The 11,311-nt window shown below is 40.0% G+C and overlaps 1 protein-coding gene across 1 annotated transcript; it reads right to left on the reverse strand.

The window, feature by feature from the left end:
* Positions 1-9,940: 9,940 nt before the first annotated feature.
* On the reverse strand, positions 9,941-10,886 carry LOC125079543 (olfactory receptor 1440-like). The gene is given in 2 exon segments (XM_047693222.1): positions 9,941-10,640; positions 10,642-10,886. Coding segments are annotated over 2 exon segments (945 nt in total).
* Positions 10,887-11,311: the final 425 nt, after the last annotated feature.

Here is an 11,311-nt window from a genome sequence, read left to right on the forward strand (position 1 = left end):
TATCTCCAGAGGCAGTGAAAGCCAAGAGTGCCTTTTGGCTTCAAAATGATGTTTCAAACAACGGTGGTTACCTTTGTAAAGCGTTAGATATTTTATAGAATCTTTTCAGTGTAAAAGTCTCTTTTGGATGACTCCAAAGGTTAGAACTGGGACTAAAAAAGTAACATCAAGAGAGAGGGAGAGAGAGACAGAGATTATAGGAAAACAGGACAATCCAAAGGTGGAATGGATGTTCTAGAAAGGCGTGGATTTTCTCTCACCGAAAATAAGGAGAAAAATCTCATATGTGGAATTAGAAACAAACAAACTCCCAGAAACAGATAACAGATTAGGAGTTGTCAGAGGCAGGAGGGTGGAGGCTAAAGGGGAATGGGCAAAGGCATTCAAAAGGTACAAACTATAAGTTCTGTGATAAATACATCCTAGGAATGTTATTACAGCATGATGAGTATGGTTAACAATACTGTCTTATATATTTGAAATTTCCTGAGTGAGTAGACCTTAAAAGTTCCCATCATAAAAAAAAATGATTACTATGTGACAATTATTTCACCATATATGTAAATATCCAATCGTTATGTTAAACCCCTTAAACTCATACAATCTCATATGTCAATTACATCTCGATAACACTGGGAAAAAATTTTAAAATAGACTATCAGAGAGAGAGAGAGAGTCTGAACTAGTTGACCTTATGGGTTCTGTAAAATTCTAAGATTATATGATTCTGTGATTCTGTGACATAAAGAGGAAAGAAGACAGATACTATCATTTTTGGTGGTGTGGTTTGGGCTTTTTGCATACTTTATTTCATAAGATCCTCACAGTACCTCTGAAAGGAAAGCATTCTTACATGTATTTTCAGATGAGAAAATGGAATTTTGGAGATGTGCTTGCCAAAGGTCACAAAATAGAGGCAATGCTGGAATTTGTGCTCAAGTCTTCTAGAAACAGAGTCCATCCTCTGTCCTCTACATCCCATTTCCTCCCAGAAGGACATGAAAAATGGATGGCAGTTGGGGGCGGGGGAGATCATTTGATAGACCTCATTTTTCAAAAGATCTATGTGCAGGGAGTTTATGAAAGTAAATAACCTTTAGGTTTTTGTCTAGGGCCAGATTTCCCTCATGTATGTTTTGTTTATGCTTTATCAAATATCCAACTTGAAAAGACTTGAATTCTATTTCTGTGTCCTGGGGAGGGACATGCAAGGAACAGAAGGAAGTGGGCATTGTGCAAACCCACAGGACACGTGGCTTCCTTCAAGGACTTGTGAGAGATGGTGGTCACACCCTGTTTATACTGGCAACTCTGCAGCTTGCTTCCAGATGAGAAAAATATGCTATAGCTTCCCTTCTCCAACCCCCAAACCCCACCCACTTCTTTTCTACCAGGGCCATAGTCCTCCACTGTGAGGCTAAAAAATTCAGATCCCTTCCTCGAATTCCCAGCTCCTGACCATAAGCCTACCTTCTTGAGGTCTCTCTAAGGCTTGATACCGTGGAAAGGATCACTGCGGCCAATGCAGTAGTTTGTATGCAATTAATCTTTTTCTAGATTAAAAATAATAAAAATAAAACCAAAACACTCCTTACTGCAGATTGAAGGGTAAAAAGATAGGGTGCTGGAAGACTGTGATTGATTGATTGATTTTTTTATTGTGTTATGTTAGTCACCATACAGTACTTCATTAGTTTTTGATGTAATGTTCCATGACTCATTGTTTGCATGTAACATCCAGTGCTCCATGCAATCCATGCCCTCCTTAAGAATGATTAAAAAAAAAAACAAACAAAAAACAAACCTCCTGCCTCTCTCCTTCTCTCCCTCTCTCCCTCTTCTCCAAGACAGAACTTCAGGAAGGACTCTCTTTGACATTTGCAGGGTAAAAATACCATCAACAGAATCAAGGCCTCCTTTTGGGACATCTCCACCCCAGTCCCTTTTCATCAGGGGGTTTTAACCTGATTGTTCATAATCGGCCTTTTTCCCTTTAACTGATCTTTCTGACTTTAGACTCTCTCTAAGTCAGTCCTCCCTCCTTAAACTGCAGATGGAAGTCCTGAAAGCATAGATCAAACCATGTCATTCCTTGTTCAAGAATATTCATTAGTTTGTTGTTGGTTAACAGCCTGATGACACCCATATTTCTTATCCAATCCTCAGAGTCCTCACCATTTAGCGATGCTTGGTGAACGTGGCATGGAAATCAAAGAGGAGAAAAGATGAACAGGAGGCCATTGGATGTGGCAGGTAGGAAGGAGGCTGTGATCTTCCCACAGAAGCTCAACCATCCCAGATTGGGTACTCGGAGTGGGGACCAGGGGATTTGAGTAAAGCCAGGTGCTGAAGAAAGTGAACGGTAGTTTGGTAGTTAAAGAAGGGAATGAAATGAAAAGTAGGTATAGTGGCTGGCAATGTCAGGATAAGATTGGGGAAACCTGAACAGATTTGGAGACTGAAGGAAAAGCCCTGAAGAGGGATACTCTGCAGCAGGTGTCCTCAGTTGTGGCTGTTCCCCAAATTATGACCAATAGTTGGCAGAGCCATAATGGAAGCCTGTGCCCATCACAACAGATGAAGGAAGGATGCCTGAGAACCCAGAGGCAAGCAGTAATGAGAAAGGCAAGGAACCCAGAAACAGAAAGGGAAGGGTTAAAATGGGAGGGGCCCCACAGAGGGCTAGGTTGTGGGAGGCTGGTCTTGTCTGTCCATGTAAATAGTTGTTTTAGCTCATCAAAAACAGAATAAAAGTTTGTTTTTATTGATCCAGGATAAGTGGAAAAGGTGGTCTCTTGGAATCTACACTCAGTCTTCGACTAGATCTATAATCCAGCAAGGCAGTAAAACCTAGAAAATAGTCATCCAACCACATGTGTCAGGCAGATGTGGCCCTCCCCAGTGTCTACTGTCTGTTCTTTAAATAGAGACTCTGATCCTTCAGTCCTGTTTGGAATGACGGGAGGGGTAGAGCCTCTTCTAGGAAGCCACATTGTTATATATTCCCTGCTGAGTAGTCCCATCCTAACCCTTTCCTAAAGAAGACTTGCTAAGACCAGGAACACAGCAAGAATGGAGCCTCTGGGAATCATGCATCCAATTAACTGCTATGCATTAACAACTGAGTTGTCCCTTAAAATAGACGTGAAAAAGATCCAGAGCTGATGTGACTTGGGAAATGCACAACTACCCTGAACTTGATTGATCTTAGTACTTTTAAGCATTTTGTCAGTGGGGTTCAATTTCAAGAAGAGACAGCTGCGACTAGAGGCAGGTCATTAGGCTGATGAATGTTTACTGGAGAGGACAATCCAGCTGGATCCCAGATGGTGGGAAAGTCCTTATTAGGAGGCCATAAAAGCCAGACAAATAGGGGACACTTCATTCTACATGGATGTTGATGGTTTGGGGAAGCAAGAGAAGAGAGGAGGAAGACAACTATAGATTATCAAGTAAACGTTCATTTTACTGAATCATTAGTTAGTCTTGAAAATCTAAAATTAGTATTGAAATTCTGTCAGGTATGGCAGGAAGGTAGAGGGCAAAACCCAATGGGTTCCCTCTGTGAACTGTCTCTATTACATCTCTGATGTCTCAAGACAACACTCTTCTCAAGTTGATCAGTGAATGACTTTGGGCAATCAACACATGGCTAGGAATGTTCACCCATTTATTGCTCTCCCTAAGACCAAATTTCAAGCTCAATAGTGCAAGAAATATTTCTAGATTGATTTACCTCACTGATTATCTCATTCTTCTGCATGTTTCTCAAGGGCATATTCATCTAGCCCTCTGTGTTTAAGGTCAACCAGAAAAATGAACCAAATGGTGTCAAGGGGGATGCCTCTCCAAATTCCCTAGCTTCATCTTGACCTCTACACCCTCACCAACTTGAAACTCTATGCCACCCGATCACGTGATTTGGCAGCCCTAACCCAAACCAGAATGTGAAACTTCTTAATTTCAAAATCTCAAACTCTTAATATTTCCCTTTACCAAAACTTCCTGTTTTTCTACTGTGCAACTCTCAGTGACTCTATTCTTAATGACTTCTTATTCCTTAGACCCTCCCAAATGCATGGGTTCATCGGTCTGTCTCTGAGAGGTTTCGACCACCAATCCTCACCACCTTCTTCTCTTTCCAGGACTAATCCCAGATTTAGGTTGCTGATGGGATCATCTATTTAAATGTGTTTTCTAACTCCACAAAGACATTCACTACATCATGAAATCCTTCCTGAGCCTTTTGTTGATGCTCTATCATATTCTCCATTGCCATTCTAGGATAACCTTTCTTGGTACCCTCAATTCTCCCTAACCTACATTCTCATTCCTTCCTGGCTTCCATCACTTTCTGATTCAGATAACAGCTATCCATCTACTTGTATTATTTCTTTTGAGGATTTTTAGAATTTTAACTTATTCATCTTTGTGTTCCAGTGCCTGGCATCAAATAGAGCTCAATAACTATTTCCTGAATTGGTCAACCTTCTTTGGGCAACCAAAGAAATTTAAAAAAAAAAAATATATATATATATATATATATATATATATATATATATATATATATAATAGCTTCATTGGGATATCAACTGCGAAGTTTGGGGCGGGGCATGGGTAGCTTTACAAAGAAACAAACTAAAACTTGCAATGAGCTTATTAGTTTTCTATTGCAGATAATCAATTAACACAAATTTAGCAGCTTGGAACAATAGATATATTATCTCAACTTCTTGGGTCAAAAGTCTGAGTGTAGTGCAGCTGGGTTCTCTGCTTACTATCTTCTTCCTGGATAGGGTAGGGTAAGAGAAGGTATTGTATTGTTAACTCCACCAACTTTTCCTACATCTTAGGAAGTAAGGAGGGAAGCTATGTCCTCCCTGTTGCAGATGAGAATAGGTTGAAGTCACTTGGAAAAAAAACTTGTTGCTTAGTTCAAGGAGGAATTTTCTTACATTCAGAATTGTCTTGTTTTTATCCAAACATAAAAGAGACTGAGAGGTTGTGAGTGCTTGGGATGAAGAGAAGTATCAAAGAGAAGTATTCCTATCTCCTGTGCACAACAGAGAGGTGGATGTATTCAGCCTCTCTCATGTACGCATGCCAAGATATTTGAAGGGGCAATCCCAACTAAAGTGGCAACTGTTGGGGAAAAAGTGTATCCTGCCTGACCATTATGGTGGGAGGTGTTAACATTCTTTCCCCTTGGGTGATGCTGGTAAACACGCATGCCTTGCCCTTCATCGGCTGCTCATTTGCTAGGGGACCTCAGCAAGTGGAGCTGGGTTCTGCTTCCTCATCTACCAGCTACGCTGTCATGAAGACCAGATATTTATGGATATAAACTGTAAAGAGTTACACACATTGAAGTCAGTATCATCTCTGAAACTGGTGGGATCTGCCTAAGGCGTGTCTCTGTTAACCACTCAATCACTACATACTCTTGCGTTGGCTCGCCCTCTACTGGTTAATGAAAGTCTAACAGGATTTCACATGCTGATGTCTCATTGTAATAGATATATCATACATACATAAGAAATATACTTCACAAATACAAGATTTATCCCAGTTTACTTGCCACTTCATATTCTTTGGTTAATGTGGTCATCTTCATAACTGTGTAACATATTTCTGGCAATCCATATGCAACTCTAATTGTCACAAACCATATTTTAACTGCATAAAGAGAAAACAAAAAGGCTATTTCAAGGAAACCTATGGTGAATCTCTTCATTTTCACTTCTGATCAAAGGGGCTGCCCCCTCCTGCTTCTCAGTTCCTCACTTGGCTCAGTTCTGTCCCAAGAGCATGGAGCTGTCCAGTGTGTCTTGTTGGTGAATGATAATCCGTAGCATGCCACAGCACAACAGGTGGGCAGATTGTTAGGCTCCTGAGAATATTAATCAATCATGGTTTACCAGAGCTGAAGTCTGAGAGTCTGAGACTGTGTACAGCTCTGCAGAAATCAAGTATGGTTGTAAGTATACCACGTTTCTTAGTAAAAGTGTGTCCTCTTATGTTGGTATAAGAAGGGTAGTTTCTTTTGTATATGGTGACAGAAATGGAGATGGGGTTGTGTTTTACTTGATTTTTATAATTTTCTTAGGACCTTTAATTTCCGTGGTTCATTTCCTTTTTCATTACCAAATCTCTGTGGACTACCCATCACAGAAACAGTGCCTTCCGAGAGGCTCGCCTTCGGTCCTATGCACTTTCCATCCTTGTTCTCTGTTGCTTTTTTTATTTTTAAACTTTATTGAGATATACTTCACACATTATAAAATTTACCCATTTAAAGTGTGCAATCAGTGACTTTTAGTATATTCACAGAGTTTTGTGACCATTACCACAATCTAATTTTAGAAATTTTTCATCAAAATAAACTTCATATCCATTAGCAATGACTTCCCTGGCCTTGTCCCTAGACCAACACTAAACCACTTCCCATCTCTATATATCTCTCTATTCTGAAAATTTCGTTAAAATAGAATCATGCCATACAGGGTCCCTTGTGACTGACTCTTTCACTCAGCATGATGTTTTCAAGGTTCATCCATGTCGTAGCCGCTATCGCTACTCCATTCCTTATTATGGCTGAATAATATTCCACCACATGGCTATACCAAGCCTCTTCCCTTTGCTTTTTTTTTTTTTTTAAGATTTTCTTTCTTTATTTATTTGACAGACAGAGATCACAAATAGGCAGAGAGGCAGGCAGGGGGTAGGGAGAAGCAAGCTCCCTGCTGAGCAGAGAGCCCGATGTGGGGCTCGATCTCAGGACCCTGAGACCATGACCTGAGCCAAAGGCAGAGGCTTAACCCACTGACCACCCAGGCGCTTTTTTTTTTTTTAACAATGTAATTGACACACAACATCATATTAATTTCAGATGTACAACATAATGATTCAGTATTGTGAAATGTGAAATGATCACCATAATTAAGTCTAATTAACATCCATCTTAATTTTTTTCCTGTGATGAGAACTTCTAAGATCTACTCTGTTAGGAACTTCCAAATATAGAATACGGTATCATTAACTAGAGTCATGATGCTGTCCTGTACATCTCTATGATTTATTTGATAAATGGAAGTTCATACCTTTTGATAAGCTTTACCCATTTTGCCCACACTCCATTCCACTCCCTCTGGAAACTAGCAATCTGATCTCTGCATCTATGAGTTTTGTTTTTGTTTTTTTAGATTTGACATATAAATGAGATCATATACTGTTTGTCTTTTCTCTGACTTATTTCACTTAGCATAATGCCTTCAAGGTCCATCCATGTTGTTGCAAATGGTAAGGCCTCCTCCTTTTGATGTTCAGTGTTCTGAGTGGCCAGGTGTTGGACAGGTTCTCAGTATTTGTCCCTTTGAGAAACAAATATCTTCCTTCTGGGGGAGATTTAATCTTTTTCATCATGGCTAACCCTAATTGCTTTATGATTTTTACTGATAATTCCAATATCTGAAGATTTTTAGGTTTTTTTTTTTAACTTTATTTTATTTTTTCAGTGTTCCAAGATTCATTGTTTATGCATCATACCCAGTGCTCCATGCAATACATGCCCTACTTAATACCCACCACCAGGGTCACTCAACCCTCCACCTCCCTCCCCTCCAAAACCCTCAGTTTGTCTCTCAGAGTTCACTGTCTCTTATGGTTCACCTCCCGCTCCGATTTCCCCCAACTCCCCTTCTCCTCTCCATCTCTTAATGACCTCCGTGTTATTCCTTATGCTCCACAAGTAAGTGAAACCATATGATAATTGACTCTTTCTGCTAATATGGACAATTTCCCCCCCACCCCGGTTCTCAGTTATGGGGGCTTGACTTTGTATACAGGTTCATACCTTTATTTACTATAAACTGCTTTTTTGTTGCTGTTTTTTCTTTTTTTTTTTAAGCATAATCTGTGCGGTTCTTACTTATTTACACTGAGGGTATAGTCGCCTGGGCTTTAGTGGAGGTTGCCATCCAAATCAGCTGGGGGCACACCCTGAGTGTTGTCTTCTAGCCTTCACTGCCTGTAGCTGACATAGCAGAAGTTAAGGTCTCCAGCGTTCAGGAGGACTCTCTAAGAAGAAACCCATTTTTACCACTTTTTTTACTTCCCTGGGCTCCTGGTTTCACTTCATTTAGGGGCTTAGCTTGTTCCTTCTTTTCATTAAATTAAGTGGAAATTCAATTAAAAGATGATTTTATTTCAAATCCAACATTTCAGTTGTTTCAGTTAGGAGGGTCATTTAGGTATCTATAATTCAGCACACTTCCAGATGCAGAAATCCTCAGGAAACTTCATTCTGCTAATCTTTTAAGATATTTTTAATTCCCCTTCTTATTTTTGTAACACATCAGTCCACCTGTTTTCTTTTGTATTGAGACAGTTGCTATTCCTGACATCTTTTTAGGTTTGATATGACCCTGTCTTCTTGGCTTTCACCCATAAGGTCTTGTTTCCTTGTGTACTTGGAGACTTGTGTTACCCAAGCTTCTTTAAAAAGTTATTTAGAAAAATTATTTGAGCCTGAGTTTAAGAATCTCTCTTAAGGGGGTGCCCCACATCAGTCCTCTCTGCTCAGCGGGGAGCCTGTTTCCCTCTCTCTCTCTGCCTGCCTCTCTGCCTACTTGTGATCTCTGTCTGTCAAATAAATAAATAAAATCTTTAAAAAAAAAAGAATCTTAAAAGGGGCTTTGCATTTGCTTCTGATTGGTACTCGAGGGTAGTATCAACCTGGAACTAGTTTAAAATTAATTCTCAGCTAAAAATTCCTTGAACTGCACAGGAAGTATGAATTCAGACCACAAACTCCACTAGGGCATGAGGTTATAATTTCTCAGTTTACTTTTTGCCATACCCATCATGAAGTCTGAGAGAGCCAAGATTTCTTTTTTGTGAGACAGGATTTTTTTCCTCTTAATTTCCTCTCACACTGAAGTAACATCAATTGGACCTTCATATGTACGTCTGGGTCTCCTATCAAAGTCCCAGGCAGCCCCAGGCTTGGTCTCTCTTTCCCCAGACCTCGCGTGCCTGTCACAATACAGATCCTTTCAGATTTCAGCAGATCCCCCACTGTGAAAGCCATCTTCAGAGCTGCTTTTACTCTCAGGATTCCTGATTTTACTTTATATTTGTGTTCTGAAGTTTTCCTATTTTTCGCCTGCTTAGAAATCTATTTCAAAATATTTTCTTAAAAAAATTGTTCAATATCTCCAGCTTTGCAGTAATGGGTACATTTATGTTATCCGGTCTGCCATAATAACAGATAATAATTTGGACTCTGTCTTAAAGTCCAAATGATCATTTCCTTCCTTTGTATTTTAGCTTCCCCAGATCAAGGTAGTACCATGGAAATACTCCTGTTCATTCAATTACAAACTACTGATGTTGGGTTCTAGAAATAAAAACCCAGAAAACAAACTCAGACCAAACTTCCTATGGCAGCTCTCCCTTCAGGGAAGTTAAGTCACAGTTTGAAGTAATGTTTCTCTCCATCTCCCCATCTCCATTAACTGGAATTTCCTCAGGTACCTAAAGAGTTTGAAGTCTGGAATGAAGAGGTCATGATTCTGCTTGTGATGTGTATGAATGAGAAAGACTATTGGTCTTGTGTTTAGCCCTAATCTCACCAGCCTGTAGGCAGAAGTTCTGAAAGAATATGTAAAGGTCAAACACCAAGGAACTGAAGGTTTATATTATTATAACATTTAATATATTAACGCTTTGTGTGGTCATTACTGGTATACAAGAAAAGAACTGACTGTTGAGATTCAAAGACGCCATAGGATTTGCATCACACTGACCCAGTCCTCTATTCAGATGGGTTGACGCATTTGCAATCCTGCCAGAAGATCGATAGGGTTGAATAAAGTCAAATGCATTTCCCTTGCATAGTCTAGAAAATTCCAACCACCAGGGCCACCAGCCTACCAGATCTTTAACAGTGACAATGGGAAAATGCTTTCTTCTTACACCTTTTAATGGCATCTTTGATTTCCTTGTTCCTTAGACTGTAAATCAAAGGATTCAACATGGGGATAACCATTGTATAGAAGACTGATGCCATCTTGTCATGGCCCAGAGAATTATCTGTGCTGGGGTGCATATAGACAAAGAGTCCTGATCCAAAAAAACAGATCACTGCTGTCAGGTGAGAAGTACAGGTATTGAAAGCCTTGGACCTACCTTCAACGGAGCTGATCTTCAGGATGGTGGCAACGATATAACCATAAGATATCATGATGACAAAGACAGATATCACACCAAAAATCACTGCTATCACAAATTTCATGACTTTTAGGAAAAAGGTTTCAGAGCAGGATAGGACTAATAATTGAGGCAGATCACAGAAGAAGTGGTTGATAATATTTGGCCCACAGAAATTGAACTGAAGTAAGGCACACAGTTGGACCAATGAACCAAAGAGACCAGTTATATAGGCTCCAACCGTCATCTGGACACAGAGGGTGGGCGACATGGTGGCAGTATAGAGCAGAGGATTACAAATGGCAGCATATCGGTCATAAGCCATGGCTGCCAGGAGACAGCACTCAGTCAGACCCAGGCTAGAGAAGAAGAAGTACTGTATGGTGCATCCCCAAAAGGAGATGGATTTAGGCTTCTGGAAGAAGTCTGAGAATTTTGGGGGTTGTGGAGGTAACATAGCAAAAATCTAAGAAGGATAAGTTGCTGAGGAAGAAGTACATGGGTGTATGTAGGTAAGAGTCCATCCTAATTAGGATGATGAGGCCCAGGTTCCAGGCCACTGTCAGGAAGTAAGAACCCAAAAATACTGCAAAGAGAACAATCTTGAGCTTGGGCTAATCTGAGAATCCTAAAAGAATGAATCTGATGACTATTGTATTGTTCCTTCCTCCAGCCATTGTCTTGAAGTATTTTCAATCTGCAGAAAGGTCCCTGGGTTAATGATTGAATAACTTAATATTATGAAACTTATTTGTTTTGAATATGGTTTCATTATTTGAACAAAAGTTATCCACAGTCAAGACAACTTTTTTAAACATAAAAATTATTTAAAAAACCATTGGAGAGCCCATTTCACAACTGCTTAATATTTTGGAATACATTCTTGCAAATATTTCTACACAGACACACAGACACACACAGACACAGACACACACACAAAGACACACACAGACACACACATACACACACACACTGTTGCCAAATTGTTTTTAAAAGTTGGTACTAGAGGGGCACCTGGGTGGCTCAGTGGGTTAAAGCCTCTGCCTTTGGCTCAGGTCATGATCCCAGTCCTGGGATCGAGCCCCACATCGGGCTCTCTGCT

This window comes from Lutra lutra, chromosome 10, assembly GCF_902655055.1.
Source record: "Lutra lutra chromosome 10, mLutLut1.2, whole genome shotgun sequence".
NCBI classification, from domain to species: Eukaryota; Metazoa; Chordata; class Mammalia; order Carnivora; family Mustelidae; genus Lutra; species Lutra lutra.